General features: G+C 39.6%; 1 protein-coding gene across 14 annotated transcripts in view; it reads left to right on the top strand.

Moving 5' to 3' along the window:
- The window catches only part of SYNE1 (spectrin repeat containing nuclear envelope protein 1), a 494,970-nt gene that overhangs the window by 51,199 nt on the left and 423,948 nt on the right, over nucleotides 1-19,823 (top strand). Inside the window, exon 1 of one of the 14 annotated variants that reach the window (XM_040238702.1) lies at nucleotides 18,241-18,453. The exons of the other annotated variants lie outside the window; for them this stretch is intronic. Within the exon in view, the coding sequence (XP_040094636.1) occupies nucleotides 18,414-18,453 (40 nt within the window). The 5' untranslated portion in view covers nucleotides 18,241-18,413. Of the gene's footprint in view, nucleotides 1-18,240; nucleotides 18,454-19,823 lie in introns of those variants that run through there. 14 annotated transcript variants of the gene reach the window in all.

The raw sequence follows: 19,823 nt of genomic DNA, 5'->3' as shown, positions 1-19,823 counted from the left end.
TATAATTTTCTAGAAATTAATAAATAAAAGTTTCTTTTTAGACTGATTCCAACTTTAAATTACATTTTGTGCTATATTATTTATGAGTCAAGATAGCCATTTACATTTCAAAAGCCCTTTGAAGTGAGACATTAATAGAATAAATCATCACAAGGTGATATAACATGATTTCCTTTTGAATTTCCTGCTGAGATAACTTCATATTTGCAGCTGTCAAGACCATCATAAATTATAAATTTGATCTTTCTTTTTAAACTTGGCAGTCTGTGTATGTGTGTCTGCACACACACACACTTACACACACGCAAAGATCTCTAAGCACTTTTATGGAGTGAGCAGGGCTAGCTAATGTGAAAGAATAGGTTAGTATTGATGTTATTAATGCAAAGAAGGATGTGAGACCTACTATGAAAGTATTTAAGACAAGGTGCTACAGATTTTGAGAGAAAGGAAAGAGAACACCCAGGTGTGGTATCATGGGAGAGCTTGCCTTTGAACTTGGAGCTGAAGAAGAGGAGTTTTACGAGGTGCAACAGAGAAGCTGGAGGTGTCCAAAGTGGCAGAGCCAACTTGAAAAAAGATGGAGTCAGCAGGCAGCTGGAAAGACAAGCCCAGTCTGTATTCAGAGAGTATGGAGGGGGTACAGATTGGCAGAAGGAAGCCGCAGGGCAGTGCAACCAGCTCTGTGTGGGTTATTGGTGACCTGACCAGAAAGTAGGTTGGGGCCAGGTTGGAAAAAGCTTTGAGTCCTGGGATATGAAGTACGAACCTTGCTAAGCAGTGGTAACCCATTTTAAGGTGGCAGGGGAATGATGCTGTCAAGAGATATGCTCTGAAAAATTAGTCTTGTGTTAGTGAGTAGTGTGATGCAGACAGCGAAGAGAGGGGGAATCAGGGAAGACCGGAAGAGATACATGAGGATCAGCTGCAGCATCTACACACATCTACACCCAGGCAGTGATTCTGATTCAGTGAGTCTGAAGTGGCCCTGTGGTCTTGATAACCACAGGGACCTCACATGAGGGTTAGGCTGGTGGACACTGTGCCCTGTTAAGAAACATCGAGAGAAAGTGAGGAGGTGTTTGAACTACAAATGAAATGGGAGTGGCCTGCAGAGAGAAGGAATGAAAGCTGTCCAAGGTGACTGAGTTTGAGAACTGGGGCTGGGAGAGTGGCTTAGTTTTGGGACTCATCACACCGTACCCGTGTGTTTACACGAACATTTCCTGCCCTGAAGTTGCCCTAGCTCCTCTTAAGACACAGCGGACACTCAGGAAGTGTTTGTGGAATGGCACGATCTAGCCTCTCTCGTGGAGGACCGACTGGGAATTGAGTCAGCTGGAGGCACTGGTTGAACGTGATGGCTCATGAAAGAGCCCTCTCAGACTCTTCCCACCCTGTCCCTGTGTGCCCCAAAGTGCTACATCACTAGGCCCATCAGCAGCTAGCCAGGAATTCAATTCATTGCGAGTGCCACTTGGGGGACAGTCTCAGGCAGGCAATTCTTTGCACCCTTGGGTTCACCCATCAACGGCTCCTGAGGCCTCTTGGGACAGCTTTGCAAACACTTCCTTTGTGGCTGGCTTTGCAAGGGTAGATTTTAGTCAAGTCTACCAAGTGAAGAGAAACTGGTCAGTGAAGAAAGTGACACATTGTTCAAACAGCCAAGAGGAAAGTGACATAGATGTTAATGCATGCCCCAAGTTAGGTGCCAAATAGCCTTTCGCACATGCTGAATGCTACACACGTGGGCATCCTAGTTATCCATGGCTCTGTAACAGGCTACAGAAGCTTCGTAGCAGAGAACATTATGCCCAGGCACTTGGTCGATTAGGAATTTGGACAGGCCTTGGGAGGGATGGCCTGTCTCTCCTCCACCATGTCTGGGTCTTCAGCCAGAAGACTTGAAAACTGGAGTTGGAACCATCACAAAGCCCTCTGAGCACATTTGGCAGCTGGTTGTCTCTTGGCTGAGACTTTAGCTGGAGCATCTGCCTGTGGCTTCTGCATGTGGCCTGATCAACCTCTGAATATAGGGCCTGGGTTTTAAGGGCAGATGAGAGAGAGCCAGGGAAAAGCCTTTTTGCCTTTAAGACCCAGATTCAGAAGTCACAGGGCACCACTCCAGATATATCCTGTTTGTCACTGGGTAGTCATTCCCTCCTCCAGGGGATCTTCCTGACCCAGGGATTGAACCCAGGTCTCCTGTATTGCTGGCAGATTCTTCACTGTCTAAGCCACCAGGGAAGCCCTCCTCTTTGACAGAGCAGGTCCTATATGCCCTCCCAGTGTCCCGGGGAGGAAAAGTACTCTTTACCTCCTCATGGAGTAGTAATAGCAAGGTTCTACAAGAGCATGGAGCATTACAAATACTCCTCAAAATGGTGAAAAAAGAGAATATTCTTAAGTTACTAAATTGCAACTGATGGAACCTATTTAGTGAGAAGCAGCCGTGAAGCATCATTATACTTGTAGATTTACATTTCTCGGTTTTAGGCATGTGCAATCAAACGTCTTCTGAAACAAATTAGAATATTAAATAATACCCATTTCTAAAGACTTCAGAGGTTTTTAAGTGGATAATCTAGAAATAAAATGTGCCTCTTACTGTTTAAAAATGTTTGTGAAGTAAGTAGTAGTGACAGTGACATAAAATATTGTTTTATGAATAATACATGCATTTTATAGAAGAGATCTATTCATAGTGCTTAGAGGTCAAAATTATTCATTTTGAAAATTAGTCGGAAAGCAAGGCTATATAGACTTCTCAGGGCTGACCAGCCTCAGACCTTCAAAGTAGGGAACCGTGAAATCAAAGTCAAAATATTGGAAGTGAAGACTAAAAAAGTTTGGGACTTCCCTAGCCAGCCAGTGCTTAAGACTCTGCCCTTCCACTGCAGAGGACGTGGGTTCAATTCCTGGTTGGGAAACTAAAATTCCACATGCTGTGCAGCATGGCCAGAAAAGGAAAATATGATAAAATAAGTATTAAAAAAAATGTTTGCTATGGTTTTGCTGCTGATGATAGCAAATAACTGTTTCTGCTGTCTAGATGTATATGTGTAATAGAAAGGATGACACTTTACAAATACACAGGCATACACAGACACACATATGTGTATCCACAGCCGCACCAACCCTGTGTTACATTATAGTTAGTATACTCAGGGAAGGAAAATGCAAGAAGTAAAAGAAGAAGTGGGGCTTATTCCAAGAACTGTTTGTTTCAGTTGTTTGCTTTCTCTGTGAGACCTACTAGTCTTCTTGTAACTGGATACTGAACAGTGTTTAAAAAAAAAAGTAAATTATATATATATATATATATATATATATATTGCCCTATTGCTTTGTAAAGCCAAAAAAAAAAAAAAACAACAAAAAAAGCCACTCACATCTGTAAGAATGAGATGTGATACCAGTGACTGGAATTCTTCACTCTAAAGCTGGTCCGAAGAATTGTCATAATGAAACATTTCAGTGTTAGAAAATGATTGTGATCTAAAATATCACAACCATGTCATTTTTAGACTCAGCTGTTTTCATGGATCTTGATGAATTTTCTTTACCAGCAGCAGCATACACCGCCTTTCTCAAAATGTGTGGTGGTTGTGCCCATGTTTCTGCCTGCAGACATGGGATTCTAGCTTAGCTGTGTGACTTTTCTAACATTTCTTATAGCTCCCAATAAAATCCTTCCTATTATTGAACACATACATTACCATATGTAAAACAGATAGCCAGTGGATATTTGATGTGTGATTCAGGGAGCTCAAACCAGTACTTAGTGACAACCTAGAGAGGTGGGATGGGGTGGGAGGTGGGAAGGAGGTCCAAGAAGGAGGGGACATATGTATGGCTGATTCATGCTGATGAATGGCAGAAACCAACACAAACTGCAAAGCTGTTATCTTCCAATTAAAAATAAATACATGCAAAAAAAATCCTTCTTATTATTGAACCACTTGCAACAGGTTTTATTCTCAATAAAAAAAATAGAAAGCATTTCATTATCCCCTGTGATTGTGAATAGCCATCTTAGTCAAGTGAAAGTGAAAGTGAAGTCACTCAGTCTTGCCCGACTCTGTGACCCCATGGACAGTAGCCTACACCAAGCTCCTCCGTCCATGGGATTTTCTAGGCAAGAGTACTGGAATGGGTTGTCATTTTCTTCTCCAATCTTAGTCAATGCTTGATTTAATTTAAGACAAGAGAATACTTTTTAATGTATGGAAAGTGATGATTGACAGTTTAAAGCTGGCATTTTATGTATCCTCAATTTGTTTTTAAAAGCCCTTCTTCTATGAAAATGATTAGTATAAAACATATTTGCATTGCTCACAATCTGTTTGCCATAGATCTTTTGTTAATGCTCAATTATTAGGTTAAATTGTGTCTCCATTTCCTCTGCTTGCTTTGAGTGTTATCCACTAGTCTTTAATATAATTGGACTAAATAGGAATTAGATTTGGGGAATCCCAGAGACAAAGCCAGATTTTCTCACTGATTTTTTTGACAGTCAGCTTTGGGAGACATAAGATAATTTCTGCAGTTCCTCTAGTTCATTTCAATAGGAAGGTCAAGAATCTGACCATCTGTTTTTATACCTGTTATGACCCAAAGTATTCAGTCAAAGTTTTTTTAGACATTTATTTATTGTTATTTATTCATTTGGCTGCACCAGAGCTTAGGTGTGGCATGTGAGATCTAGTTCCCTGACTAGGCATTGAACCTGGGCCCCTCTGCATTGAAAACTTGGAGTTTTAGCCACTAGACTACCAGGGAAGTCCCTCTAGCTGAAGTTTTGAAAGCCCTTTGGTCCGTTTGTCACTGTGTTACTTGGAAATACCTGTGTCTTTTGGGGAGAACCACCATTTTGTAGTAATGATTCTTTAGTTAGCTCTGACAAATTTAAATACCTTTGAAGTTATTTTTATGAAAAAATGACTGAAGCATGAGCATGCTAAATTACAAAGGATTAGTCATCAATAACTTAGCATATAATGAAGTCTTGGAAATTAATTGATTGAAATGAAAAAAAAATAACATAATCTATATAAAAGTGTTGTCCTGTGCCTAACAGAACTCAAAAATCAGGCTAGTGTATGTGCTAATATTTCTGCCATAAATGCCTTCAATTCAGTTCAGTTCAGTTCCTACTAATCAGTTATTCTATGTCTGTGGTGTGAGCTGGGGCACCCTAACTTTGGCCTGCTCTGGACCACCTGAGAATCCTCATATGCATAACAATTTTTATTTATTTTGGGTATTCCCTAAAGCTATAGAATACAAATACATACCCCAAACTGCATGCAGCAAACAGATTAGATTTAACATTAGTGAAGAAAGATGGGTTGGTACACATTTAAAAAAGAAAGAAAAATCACAGAAAGAACAATTACATAGCTGACTGACTGGCTACCAGAAAGGTGTGCACAGGCATGTTTGTGGATTAGTCAAGGTCCACTTTGTTCTTATTTGGTGGATTATGCAAGAGTTGTTTCTCAGAACACTGCTGATAGTGCTGCAGGACTTATAAGAGAAATTTTGTCTAAACTGGGTATTTTTAAAGAGATTAATACTAACAGGTTGCTCACATGTAGGGTAGTAATAATAATAAATTTACCATAGATTAAGTACTTATTGTGTTCCAGGCACTGTGCTGTTTGATTTACTCACATGTTGCTCTCAGCCACCCTGTGAGGTAGCTGTTGCTACTTCCTCCATTTTAAAGCCAAGGAAACTGATGCCCAGATAGGTTAAGAAACTTGCTCTAGGTCACACAGCTCATAAATGGTGGGAAACCTATGTGGTTCTGATTCCAAAGACCATGCTTGTTCCCATGACGTTGGACTCGAAAAGTGGAGAGACACTGATCTATGTATGTGTGGTCATGTGCTCAGTCGTGGCCGACTCTTTGCAACCCCATCGACTGCAGCCTGCCAGGCTCCCCTGTCCATGGGAGTTCCCAGGCAAGAATACTGGAGTGGGTTGCCATTTTCTCCTCCAGGGGATATTGAACCTGTGTCTCCTCCGTCTCCTACACTGCCAGGCGGATTTTTTACCACTGAGCCACTTGAGATGAAATATCACTGCTCTCTTGACTATTACCGGCAATTAACATAATGACATAATCATACAGATATTTTAAGAATCTAATGCACTGGATTTTAAACTTCATTTGGATAAGAGTCACATGAAGAGTGTGTCTAAGCCTCATCTGAGCTGTTCTCAAGCAAGACTGAGCTTGGGGACACCGCACATTTTTTTGACACTCTCCAATGTCATCAACAAATATATATATATATATATATATATGATATAGAAGATGTATGCAACTACGATATATAAAACATAGTAGATTTTTCCCTTGTTTTCATTCTTCCCCTGTTTTGTGGCTCAGGTTGTAGTTATAAATTGGTATCCATGTCCACTTTTGCAATTCATAGTCAGGAGATTCTTGCATGCCTGGACCTTCTTGTCATTTGTTACCGAGAAGCTGTAACTGGTAAAGAGATGCCTCAGAGCTTAAATAAATATTGTTAAAGGTTTACTTTTGTGTATGTGTGTAAATTTAAAACATATTCTGTGGTTCCATTGGGGGAAACAGAGCTTCAGGGCTAGTCTGAAAACGTGTTTGAAACCTGTTCTGTTTCTTAGTAATAGAAGTTAGCCTTCTGGGATAAATGTTATTTTAGGATAAGCAGGTGCTATTATCACAATTAGTTTGCTAATATTAATCAGTTTTTTTTTTTTAATGATTGACCTGATTTTCAAACACATGCACTAGAGCACTAGGATAATGAGTTTTTATAGGTAAATCCTCAGCAAATTCATAAAAAGAAATTATTATTTGTGAAAATCCCAAGATTACATGCTTAACATTTTTTGAGAATGAGCTTTCTAAAAACTTCCCAAATATTTATTTTCATGTTCAAAACTGGAGAATGATAGTTCAGGCCTATGCAAGGGAAGGGGAACTGTGAGAAATGGAGTCCCACCTTTTTCATCCTCTCTCTAATTTAGGAACGACCTCTAAGTGCCTCGCCCTTAGAAAACTATTCCTTTCTTTTCCCCCACCCCTAATTTCTCATTGCCAGAGGCTACTGAGCAAGGTGTTGTCTAATTAGAGCAATTGACTATGAGGTGTGAATGACAAAATGCCTACCCTTCCCAGGAGGTGTTTTCATCCCTGAAGTGTTTATTAGACCAAAAACATCTCCCTGCTTCAGAATTTGTGGCTGAGATAGGTTTCACTGGTGTACTTCCTGCCTCCCCTAGGAAGCCAGGTGACCAGAAAGACATACAGATTCCATTTAACACAAAACACCAATGAGCAAATATCATAGAATCAGTTTTACCTTATAATTTTGGGCATTTCATTAATTGATTCTTTTTACCTCTGCTCTGCTCCTTTTTAAGTGAACTCCTCTACCCCTGACAGAAAGTGAGCTGTCCTTCAGTTTTCAGATCAGTCGCTCAGTCATGTCTGATTCTCTGTGACCCCATGGACTGCAGCACGCCAGGCTTCCCTGCCCATCACCAACTCCTGGATCTTGCTAAAGCTCATCTCCATTGAGTCGGTGATGCCATCCAACCATCTCATCCTCTGTCATCCTCTTTTCCTCCTGCCTTCAATCTTTCCCAGCATCAGGGTCTTTTCCAGTGAGTCAGTTCTTTGCATCAGGTGGCCAAAGTTTTGGAGTTTCTGCTTTAACATCAGTCCTTCCAATGAATATTTAGGACAGATTTCCTTTGGGATGGACTGGTTGGATCTCCTTGCAATCCAAGGGACTCTCAAGAGTCTTCTCCAACACCACAGTTCAAAAGCATCAATTCTTCAGCGCTCAGCTTTCTTCACAGTCCAATTCTCACATCTATACATGACTACTGGACAAACCACAGCTTTGACTAGATGGACCTCTGTTGGCAAAGTAATGTCTCTGCTTTTTAATATGTTTAATATACTTTGTAATAAGCTGTCCTTCAGTTCAGTTCATTTCAGTTCAGTCGCTCAGTCGTGTCTGACTCTTTGCGAACCCATGAATCGCAGCACGCCAGGCCTCCCTGTCCATCACCAACTCCCAGAGTTCACTCAGACTCACTCACGTCCATCGAGTCAGTGATGCCATCCAGCCATCTCATCCTCAGTCATCCCCTTCTCCTCCTGCCCCCAATCCCTCCCAGCATCAAAGTCTTTTCCAATGAGTCAACTCTTCGCATGAGGTGGCCAAAGTACTGGAGTTTCAGCTTTAGCATTATTCCTTCCAAAGAAATCCCAGGGTTGATCTCCTTCAGAATGGACTGGTTGGATCTCCTTGCAGTCCAAGGGACTCTCAAGAGTCTTCTCCAACACCATAGTTCAAAAGCATCAATTCTTCAGCGCTCAGCCTTCTTCACAGTCCAACTCTCACATCCATACATGACTACTGAAAAAACCATAGCCTTGACTAGATGGACCTTAGTCGGCAAAGTAATGTCTCTGCTTTTGAATACGCTATCTAGGTTGGTCACAACTTTTCTTCCAAGGAGTAAGCGTCTTTTAATTTCATGGTTGCAGTCACCATCTGCAGTGATTTTGGAGCCCAATAAAATAAAGTCTGACACTGTTTCCACTGTTTCCCCATCTATTTCCCATGGAGTGATGGGACCGGATGCCATGATCTTTGTTTTCTGAATGTTGAGTTTTAAGCCAACTTTTGCACTCTCCTCTTTTACTTTCATCAAGAGGCTTTTTAGTTCCTCTTCACTTTTTGCCATAAGGGTGGTGTCATCTGCATATCTGAGGGAAAGACTTTTCCTTCGGTTCATGTTTCTGACTGTAGAGGAAAGAGCTCTGGGGTATCAGTCAGGGAAGAGCATCTCTCCCCATCTCTCTGACTCTCCGTGGCTAACTGGTTCTGTGACTCTGGGCAGGTCACAGACATGAGCTAACTCATACACAGTGCTCGATTCTAGAATTCTTTTATTCTAGCAGTCCTCTGATTCTGTTTATTTGTTTTGAAGCCATTCCTGTCTGAGCAGTTCCTCTTGTAAAGGCATATGAAATGAATTGCTTTACAAGAAGCAAGTCATCTACAACTGAACTGAATTGTTCTAACAGCTAGGTAGATCCCTGTGTGCTGTGGATATGTATAATTAATGGATCTCACCTTTAACCCAGGAAATGAGAAGAAGAGATCATCAACTGGCAAAAATATGAACAAACATCGGCTTGTAGAAAATTTCATTTTATGTTAGTAAGTGTTAGTTGCCCATTCGTGTCTGACTGTTTGCGACCCCATGGACTGTAGCCTGCCAGGCTCCTCTGTCCATAGAATTCTCCAGAGAATACTGGAGTGGGTAGCCATTCCCTTCTCCAGGGATTGAACCTGGGTCTCCTGTGTTGCAGGCAGATTCTTTACCATCTGAGCCACCAAGGAAGCCCTTTATGTTAGTAAAAATAGACCTTAATTGTCATGTCTAGTACAGTAAAATCCTAAGTATTGTAATGACAATGGAAATATCACTCAGACACTTTTAAAGAATGTCACTTAGGATGTAGACATTTTATTTTTAAAAATATCGATTTCTGTTTGCCTTCTCAGATGTTTAAAGCAAAAAGCCAGTCCAAGATTGTGATTTTGAAGGTACCCTCTGTCCCCATCCTGCCTTATTCAGGAAGTTGCTGAGGAGAGTTTTGTCATTGTACCTACAAACATGATAGCCTCTTCACAAGGGCATTATGAAAAATCTGTTATGATGAAAAGCCTAGCATTGAATACTTTTTTCAAAAATCCATTAAAAATAACAAGTCAGTTGCACCTAGCAAATAAGCAGGAAACGAATTTAAAAGTAAGTAGAATCACAGGTTATGTTTTCCCTTTTACATTATTTAAGAAAATAAAGCACTGATATTCTCTCTACCAGAGAAAATACCCTTCTGTCATAGTAATTGGCCCAAGACAAATACGGATATAATCAGACAGTTGTGTGTCTAAGAACTGTTTCCCTTCTTCCCTCCTGTGGACACATCACAGTCCCAAATTTTGCAAATAAGTTAGATCACACTGCTTTCCATAAGAATGGAACATGCATGCTTCGTTCTTTTGTTAGAGTAAAAAAGTATATACATGTGAAAATTAAAGACATATTCTTCCCTTACACTGCAGCTCTTATGAAATGCCTCCAAAGGACTTTATGTGTATAGCGTTTAACCTCTGAGATGCTGCAAGATTCATGCACACACACGTGTATATGATCCGTTCTTTAAGAAATCTCGGGCATTTTTTTGTTTCTACGTGATGTGTTTTTCTTTCTTCTTTTGGTTTGCTTTTCTAAAGTGCCATTTCTAATCTGGAGTGTATTGCCCAGGCTATTAAAAAAGCAAGAATAGTAATGAGTAATTTGTTTCCCATTTTTAAGCAATTTCAGAAGACAAGAAAACACATTTCCATTAGTATCTTGGGTTAAGAGGAACCCCCAAACCGAGCACATTGTAAGGTAACACTTGCTGGCTAAATTTATGGCAACTAGGTAGCTGAGATAAGGGCTTCCCAGGTGGCACTAGTGGTAAAGAACCCATCTGCTAGTGCAGAAGGTGTAGGAGACGCGGGCTCAATCCCTGGCTCAGGAGGATCCCCTGGAGAAGGAAATGGCAGCCCACTCCTCTATTCTTGCCTGGGAAACCCCATGATCAGAGGAGCCTGCTGGGCTACAGTCCATGGGTCACAAAGAGTCAGACAGGACTGAGCTTTGGAGCACATAGCTGAGATAAACTGTCAGTTTAAAAAAGAAAACAAAAAACCTCTGTATTCCTACATGGGTCCAAAAAGTCCAGATTAAGAAGCAGACTAAAGAAACAATTTGATTTCTGAGCAAGACCCTTCATGTCTCCTAGTTTACAAACCAAAGGGATGAAAATCCCGTTGTTCATCCCTTCCTGAGACTGGGCAGAGAGATCACACTCAAATCCCTCCAGATCCAGGCCTGATTAGGGGGAGGGTCCTGGGAGGCTCTTATACTGCTGTGGGGAGGGAGTTGGTTTGTTTTCCTTTTTAGGGATGTGGGCACCACTGGAAAGGTTTCTTTCCTTGCTACTAGGGACTGAAATATCCTAGACAGTTCTTTATAAATTTGTCGTGTTACCAGATAGGGAGAGTCGAAGAGGACCCTTCCTCGTGGGCCTTGGTTCTTGGTAAGGACATAAAAATGAATCTGAGGTCTTACCTGTGGCAAAAACAAGTTTATTGAAGAAAGAACAGAAAGAACACCTCAAGGGAGTGGTGGGCCACGCCAAGAGAAGCACTGGGCCCAGAATGTTAAGGTACACAGGGTTTTCAAGACAGGGTTTTTACATATTTGTCTATGTGAGTGTGGACTGATGGTTTGCATGGACAGTTCCAAGTTATGTAACAACAGGCTCTATTGCCCATGTCTTTCCCATAATTCAGTCTGTTATAATCAGATGCATGTAGGTATAGAATATTTATAAACCCTTAATAGACTCCTGGCTGCCTAAGGTCCCTTGAGGACAGAGCTGTGCATCACCAGCACATATGCAGGAGCTGGAGAAGCCCCTCTGGCTAGTTTGTATCCACTGTGCTTGGGGCGCAGAATCTCTGTGGTTATTTTGTAATGTAGCTCTCATGAGCCACACTGGGGCATGTTTGGTGTGAGCTTCAAGAGATCAGTTTGAATCTTTTTCAGGTAGGCTGCGCCTCTTTGCTCATGCCTAACTTCCTACCTGGAGAAGGCAATGGCACCCCACTCCATACTCTTGCCTGGAGAATCCCATGGACGGAGGCTCCTGGTAGGCTGCAGTCCATGGGGTTGCAAAGAGTCAGACACAACTGAGTGACTTCCCTTTCACTTTTCACTTTCATGCATTGGAGCAGGAAATGGCAACCCACTCCAGTGTTCTTGCCTGGAGAATCCCAGGGCTGGGGGAGCCTGGTGGGCTGAGGGAGCCTGGTGGGCTGCTGTCTATGGGGTCGCACAGAGACGGACTCTACTGAAGTGACTTAGCCGCAGCAGCAACTTCCTACCTAACAGTAGGAGGAAATGAATTCCATCTTTTTCAGTCAGCTCTGACTGGAGGAACAATTATAGTCTGGGAGTCTGACTTTCTGGTGGGAGCAGATGGAACACACCTTCCCATCCCAAATGTGTTAGCTGTGAAGGAAGAAAAGGACCCAGCTCTATTTCTTTTGCTGTGAAGAAACACTCAAGACTCAATATGGCCTCAACCCATTTCCTAGTGATGCTAAGGTTGGGCTTCCCCAAGAGATTCAAATTGGCAACTTCATTCTTCTTGTTTTTCATGAGCCCTCGTGACTCCCTCATCTTGAGGTGAGGTGAAGTCACTCAGTCGTGTCCGACTCTTTGCGACCCCGTGGACTGTAACCTACTAGGCTTCTCTGTCCATGGGATTCTCCAGGCAAGAATACTGGAGTGGGTTGCCATTTCCTTCACCAGGGGATCTTCCCAACCCAGGGTTCGAACCTGGGTCTCCCACATTGGAGGCAGACGCTTTAACCTCTTGACCCCAAATGCACAGGTAACTAGCTCCCTGGTAAATCTGTTCTTATGAAAGGAGCTAAAAATTATACACAGAGATGGAAGAGCAGACATTTGAAATCTGAGAGAGTCAACATTTTATAGGCAAGTATTCAAAAGATTTTTGAAAGCAGAACAAAAGATATTTTAACATTTTGAAAAATCAAATACCTGCACAATACAGAGAAAGTAATAAATAATACTTGAATTTTTATTTCATTCAGTCTTGAGCAAGAGTGGCTAAAACTAGAAACTGCAAGACTGTATTTTCCACTTATTTTGCTGTGACTTCAGGATAATTTATTTAGTTATTGTTAACAACAAAATAATTGAAGAATTTAGTGAAGTTGTCAGACAGGCTCTAGCCAACACTGAAGCAATTACTAGACTTACACTTTTTGTTTTTAAATTATTTCAGTAACACAATAGTAAATCAGAAGAGTGACAATTAATAGACTGAACTCACTAAAAACACATTTTGATGATAGGCTCAGATCATATTTGCCTCACTTATAAATTAATAAAGGGTTATTTATTTTTCAAAGTAGGGCTTCAAGCCATGTCTCCAACAGCTGCTTTATTAGCATAGAAAACAAAGCGAGCACAATCTTTGCCATCATCGTAATGAGTTTTCTCTTCCCAAATTGTTTTAGACTGTGCATAAGAATTTGCATTGCTAGGCTTACCTCTGAGAAGTTCCTTGAATTACGTGTGGCCCTCGACTGTCAGAGTATTTGAGAATATTCTGGATGCAGCCTGTGCTTATTCTTTTTTCTTTCTCTTATTCTTATCATTCCTAACTTCTCTTACTAACCTACATTTCTATTATAGATATGCAATTTAGTGTCATTTTTGATAGTGTAATTATTATTTTAAAAAACCTTGAATGTGATCTTTTCCCTCTTAAAAGTTATTTCTTTTTAAATTTTTATTTGACAATATGGCTAGACTATGCCAAGCACTGTTTTGTATCCTTTTGGTTCTGTGTTGGGGGCTTCCCAGGTGGCGCTAGTGGTGAAGAACCTGCCTGCCAATGCGGGAGAGATATGAGAGATCTGGATTCGATCCCTGGGTCAGGAAGTTCCCCTGGAAGAGGACATGGCAACCCACTCCCGTGTTCTTGCCTGGAGAATCCTATGGACAGAGGAGCCTGGCGGGCTCCAGTCCATAGGGGTGCAAAGAGTCCAGCATGACTGAAGCAACTGAGCGCGCACGCACACACACACACACACACACACACACACACACACACACCCCGCTGTGCTGTCCTCCTAACAGCCGCGTGAGGCAGGTGGCATTACTATCCCCATTATACAGGTGAGGAACTGAAAGGCAGAGAAAAAAAGGTGATGCTGGAACTGTGTGTATTTCTAACAAGTTCCTAGGTCATGCTCTGAAGGCACTTTGAGAACCACTGATCTCCCATAATACTGAGACTATGGGAAAGAAATAGCTAATTTATTAATGTTGCTTAAGCTTTATTATAATAATTGAAAATACTAGCTTTCAAAAATAGGAGCTCTTTGCAATTCAAGATCTTCCTGTTTAAAAATTACCCCTGGAATTCATGCTTATCTCACTGTTGTAATCTCCACTTTTCAAGTAATCACAAACTTTATTTCACATATTTTAAAAACCACTTTGTGAATTGCTGGTTTATGTAAAGTGAAAGTTGCTCAGTTGTGTCGGACTCTTTGTGACCCCATGGACTATACAGTCCATAGAATTTCCAGGTCAGGATACTGGAGTGGGTAGCCTTTCCCTTCTCCAGGGGATCTTTCCAACATAGGGATCGAATCCAGGTCTCCTGCATTGCAGGCAGATTCTTTACCAGCTGAGCCACAAGGGAAGCCCAAGAATAGCTGGTCCATATCTTTGCTTAACAGTGTAATAAGATTTAAAGTTTTTTCCATTGATTTTATTTAAAATTTTTGCTATTATACTTTTGGCAAATATTTCCTCATATATTCTTTACTTTTAATTATGTTTATGCTTTCTCGAGTATGCAATTTTTGTTTTTATGCAATGAAATACTCTCTCTTTTCTTTTAGTCCTAGAATATGTTTACCTTTTTTAGACCTAGAATATCGTTACTTTTACACCTAGAATATGTTTCTTCATTTGGTAAACATAGATATTGATAGGTAGTTGTTATTTTATTTTCTTTAATTCCCTAACCCATTTGTAAATTTCTGGGGGCAAAGTGAGGCTGTAAGTGGATTTTTCTGTTTAATTTGCTCTCTACTTTTTCCTTAACCTAAGTAATCATTCCTGAAGGCTAGGTAATCATTCTCATTTTTAAATGAGCCTAGAGTGTCTTTCAGGATTATGTATTCCATTCCATTCTGTGATTTGTTCCTTCTCTGGTATCACAATGTTTTAATTAATTTAACTATTTATTTTATTTTAATACTTGGTAAGATGAATCTTTTGCTTTCCTCATCATTATGTTTCTTTTCTATAACCAAGGTTCTCTTTGTAAAGGAGTCAGATCTCCTTCCTTTTTTTTTTTTTTTCAGAAAGCAGGAAGGAAGCTGTCTCTTGACCATTCAATAAAGACATCTAAAGTCTTGGATTTTGCAAAAATATCTATATATTCAAGGCAACTGTTGTAATAACTGTTTGACACTGGGATAACAGGAGATTTTAGATTAAAGATCATGACCAGTGAAAAATATTCTTTTATTCTTCTCTTGTTGCCTCTGCTTCGAGGAATGGTAGAAAGGGAGACAAAGAATTCAACAGAAGCATTCAAAGTACCTGTTGTATCTACTTCACCAAGGCTTGTAGAACAATCCACTGATAAAGGTCCTCGGTATTAAAGAAAACCATGAGTTTCAGGACAACAAAATGTACACTTTTATCTTATTATAAGAAAGGAAAAATCTATTCCATTGATGAAGAGTTAACATTTTTGTTCCGTTGCTCAGTCGTGTCCGACTCTTTGCAGTCCCTTGAACTGCAGCACGCCAGGCTTCCCTGTCCTTCACTATCTCCCAGAGTTTGCTCAGATTCGTGTCCATGAACATAATGAACACAATGAAAAGGCAAAAAGAGGTAGCATGGTTTGGTTAATATTTAAAATAATGTGTAGTAAACCACAGGTTACTTTACAGTGCCACAAAAATCCAAGAGATTGGTTTTCTACCACTGAGTTTATAACCTTAAATGATGAAGACTCTCTCTTATAGCTGCACTTGTTTGTGAAATTAATATTTGAGTCAGGCCAAGCTCTACGTGATGTGATGCTGTAAGGACACCTTGCTGAAAATGAGCCTGTGGTTTCTCTTCCTGCCTGATGTCCATTTGGCATCCACGCTCTTGATAATTCCACTAAGCCTTATCCTAGAGTGTCGTGAATTGGAAATGTACTGCCAAAAATGCTATTTCAACCATGCTTTTAATATAATTTGAAAGGAGGTGAATTGGACTCAAATTACCTCTGAATCTATATTTTCCTGCTCTGTGTTCCTCTGACCCTTTCTCACCTCCTTCCTATCACAACTTTTTTGTTGTTGCTATTTTTTAATGTGGATATTTTTTTCTCCATGTTAATATTGTTTCTCCCTGAAAAGAAGTAAAATTGCCCTTGACAGTGCGAACTTACAATAAAAGGAAATGTCATGTTCATTGCTTGCTCCAGAGTGAGCAGAGGGAACATATTATTCTCAAACCAGCATCTTTATTTTGCCCACAGCTTTGACTGTTGCTTTTCCCTCTGTTAAATAATTTTTTTTAATCTAAGCGTAGTTGATATACAATATCTTATAAGTTACAGGTGTACAATATAGTGATTCATAATTTTAAAGGTTGCACTACATTTATAGTTATTCTACAATATTGGCTATAATCCCTGTGTTGTACAATGTATCTTTGTAGCTCACTTTCTACCTAATAGTTTGTTCCTCTTACTGCCCTACCCCTACACTGACCCTCCCTCCTTCCTTCTCCCCTGTGTGTGTGTGTGCTAAGTTGCTTCAGGCGTGTCCAGCTCTTTGAGACCCCATGGGCTGCAGCCTGCTAGTCTCCTATTCTTTATCCATTTATTTTCAGATGGACCCTTAGGTTGTAGCAACTGAAGTGCCTTTTCGCTCTATCTCAGTGGGCTTAGTGGTTTAACTCTCTTTCCATGTGCACCACAGATTCAAGCTTTCGGAGCAATAAACTAAACGGAGGCTACCATGTTTGCATGAAGTTTCTCCCCCTTACATGCACGCGCATGCACACAGACACAGCCATGCTGCTGGGAGGGGGAAATACTTTTATGGGATATGAAGGGGCTAAGTTTACAAGTTCTCACTGACTACCTTTGCCTCACTGTCACCTCCCAAAATCATTAATATACCTAGTCATTGCCTTGCGCATAATTTGTGTACAATAAATCATGTGTGCAGTTAAATCATTACAGTGATTCTGTGGGGTTTGTGTTACTCTTTTTATCCCCGTTTTACGTATGAGTCAGGACTTTCCTGGTGGCTCAGACAGTAAAAAATCTGCCTGCCATGTGAGAGGCCTGGGTTCAATCCCTGGGTTGGGAAGATCCCCTGGAGAAGGGAATGGTCACCCATTCCAGTATTCTTGCCTGGAGAGTTCCATGGACAGGGGAGCCTGGCAAGTTACAGTCCATGGGGTCACAAAGAGTCAGACACAGCTGAGCAACTAACACACGTAAGTCAACTGAGGCATAAATTGGCCGAGTCACCTTTTTAAGGTCTCACGGTAAATGTTGATGTTAGGATTCCAAATCAGGTCTGTTTCACTTCCAGAGTCCAAAGTTGACTTCTGGGAAAATTAATTATTCCATTTTGCCTCTACTGAACTGCAAGGATTTTTTTCTATAAGTCATGGAAATAGTCAGCATTCTATATAAACAAATTTTGGGGATTAAGTTTTATCTCACAGTAAACATTGCTTACTCTTAACAAGACAGAAACACGAAGATAGTGTTATTATTAATAATTGTGTAGTGTTGTTTAATGGGCATGAGTATGGCTGCAACTGATTCTATTTTGCCTTGAAATTCTTGGTCAAAGAATTATTTTACTTTAGCCTGTAGAGATGCATAAGTCTATAAACATTTATTGCTTGGGAATCTAATTGCCTTAGGAAGCATAACATGGAATTTTAAAAATACTCTTTGTGGATTCTTACACTTATATATGTATAGTTTTTTTTTTTTCTGGAATGGATTTTTCTTTAACTGATATTTATGTAAGATAATGTAAAATCTCTCCAATATTATTTGCATATATATATATTTAAAAACAGTGTGATTCCCTTGGTAATTGGCTATAAGTTGTATTTCTAATACAGTAATTATAACTTTTAATATGTGTCCCACAATGGCACTTGGAAAAAATCCAGGAAATTCAAAGAACAAATTAGAAATAAACCAGATTATATGCTGTGTAAATATGAATATGAGAAATTAAATGCCAATGTAGTATTGGTCTACAAATTTCTTTCTCTCAAATTCTGAAATTAAAACTTTCCATATATATCTAAGGTGAAAACTGGGGACTTTGAATGCATTGAATGATTTTTTTTCAACTTAAGAAGAATGCCTGAATTCTAAACACTGACTGGAAAAGGTGTCATTTTTTCCCCTTGAAAATGCATCTGAAGCACTTTTTATTAATCAATGTGAAAACTGTCTTTGTTGAAATGTTGGCATTAGGGAGCGGTGCATTTGGTCAGTAAGCAGGGGGTGAGGCTAAAGAATGAGAGGAGAATAATATGCTTTTATAGAGGGGTTGCTATAGGGATACTTGAGGCGGGAGCTTCTGGGGGAGCTGGAAGTTCCCTTGGTGAAAGCTGTGTTTAGTTTAGATACTGATTGAATTAGGACAACTCCCCAAAGCCACCATAAAAGGTGGAATATGATAAAAACAACCTTCAAGACTCCTGGTGCGATAAAAGGTACTTTTTGTTGTTGTTGTCTTTCTCTGTGTGTGCGTGTATGTGTGTGCACTCTTTCTTCTAATAATATTTCAGTCTAAATCCTTGGTAGAGAATATTGGGGTTATGTAAAGTAGATTTTAAAGCAATTCTAAATTAAGCATTTTTTTCTTCCTATCTTATCTGAACCTGAAAATCAAAGAAGTAAAATGAATACTACTGACTTACGCTCATGATTTTGGAAAATCTAAAACCATTATTTATAGTAAAAGCCTGAACTGTGCAATTTTTCTAGGAATACTAAGATATAAGCCAAATTTTAAAATAGAAATATAGATGATTTATTGGTAAGTATTTTTATGCTTCTTGAAAGTTAAGACATCAGTGTCATAAGTGCCATTTATGACAGAGCTAAATATCTTTCTCAAATTCATGAACAAAAGTTATTCTTGAGCCTTAATTTCAGGTCAAAAATCTGTCATATCTGTTATGACTTAATTTTTTTTTTTTTACTTCCAGTTATTGTCTTTTAATTCTAAGTTTTAAAGTCCCTGACATTTTATGTTTTTATGTGAACCTAATGGAGTTTTTTCATGTTATTTTTAATTTATTGTTTTCAGACGTCTTATAAAATATGAGGATGACTCAAAATTTCACCTCTTTTCCATTATGTATAGATTCTCAAGGATGATAACCAAATATGCATCCAACTTTGCTTCTGAACTCCCAACAACTGTTCCTACGTGGTAACCCTCAAAAACATACTTAGATAGCTGAGCCATTTTACTTACTCAGAAACAAATGTAGATACAAAGTCAAGTCTTATGCTGATACTTGGCTACGTGAAATATACCAATTAATTGCTGTTTATATGTGCTTTGGTGATTTCCAAACTTTTATATAAAATGTACCAAAAGGTTTTATAGCTGATTGAAATTTGGGATTTGGTGCTTGGTTATATATAAAAACACCAAAATCTTAGACTTTATATACATGTATCAAAATATACATTTCCTGTATTTATATCTTTACATTGCTAACAAATAACTTGTATTCAGTTCTGATCTGAGTTTGCTTGAAATAGTTCAATTGAAATAGTAAACTTATTTAAATTTATACTAATTTAAAATACTGGATGGTGGGGTAGAAAAAGTGAATGGAAATTTCTTCTACTTTCCCCCAAAATATAATTAAAATAACCATATCAGAAAATTGCAATAGCTTCTTTTGAAATTGGGAGAGTCTTTATTCCTTCCTTACCTCCCTTCCCATCTGTGAGTATATGGAAGTCATGGGAGAGTCTTTATTCTGCTTATTACCTCTTCCTATGATTTCTCATCGGGTTCCTTCCTTACCTCCCTTCCCATCTGTGAGTATATGGAAGTCAAGTC

The sequence above is a fragment of the Oryx dammah genome, unplaced genomic scaffold (assembly GCF_014754425.2).
Source record: "Oryx dammah isolate SB20612 unplaced genomic scaffold, SCBI_Odam_1.1 HiC_scaffold_4, whole genome shotgun sequence".
Classification (NCBI taxonomy): domain Eukaryota; kingdom Metazoa; phylum Chordata; class Mammalia; order Artiodactyla; family Bovidae; genus Oryx; species Oryx dammah.
This window is presented reverse-complemented; position numbering and strand designations above follow the sequence as displayed.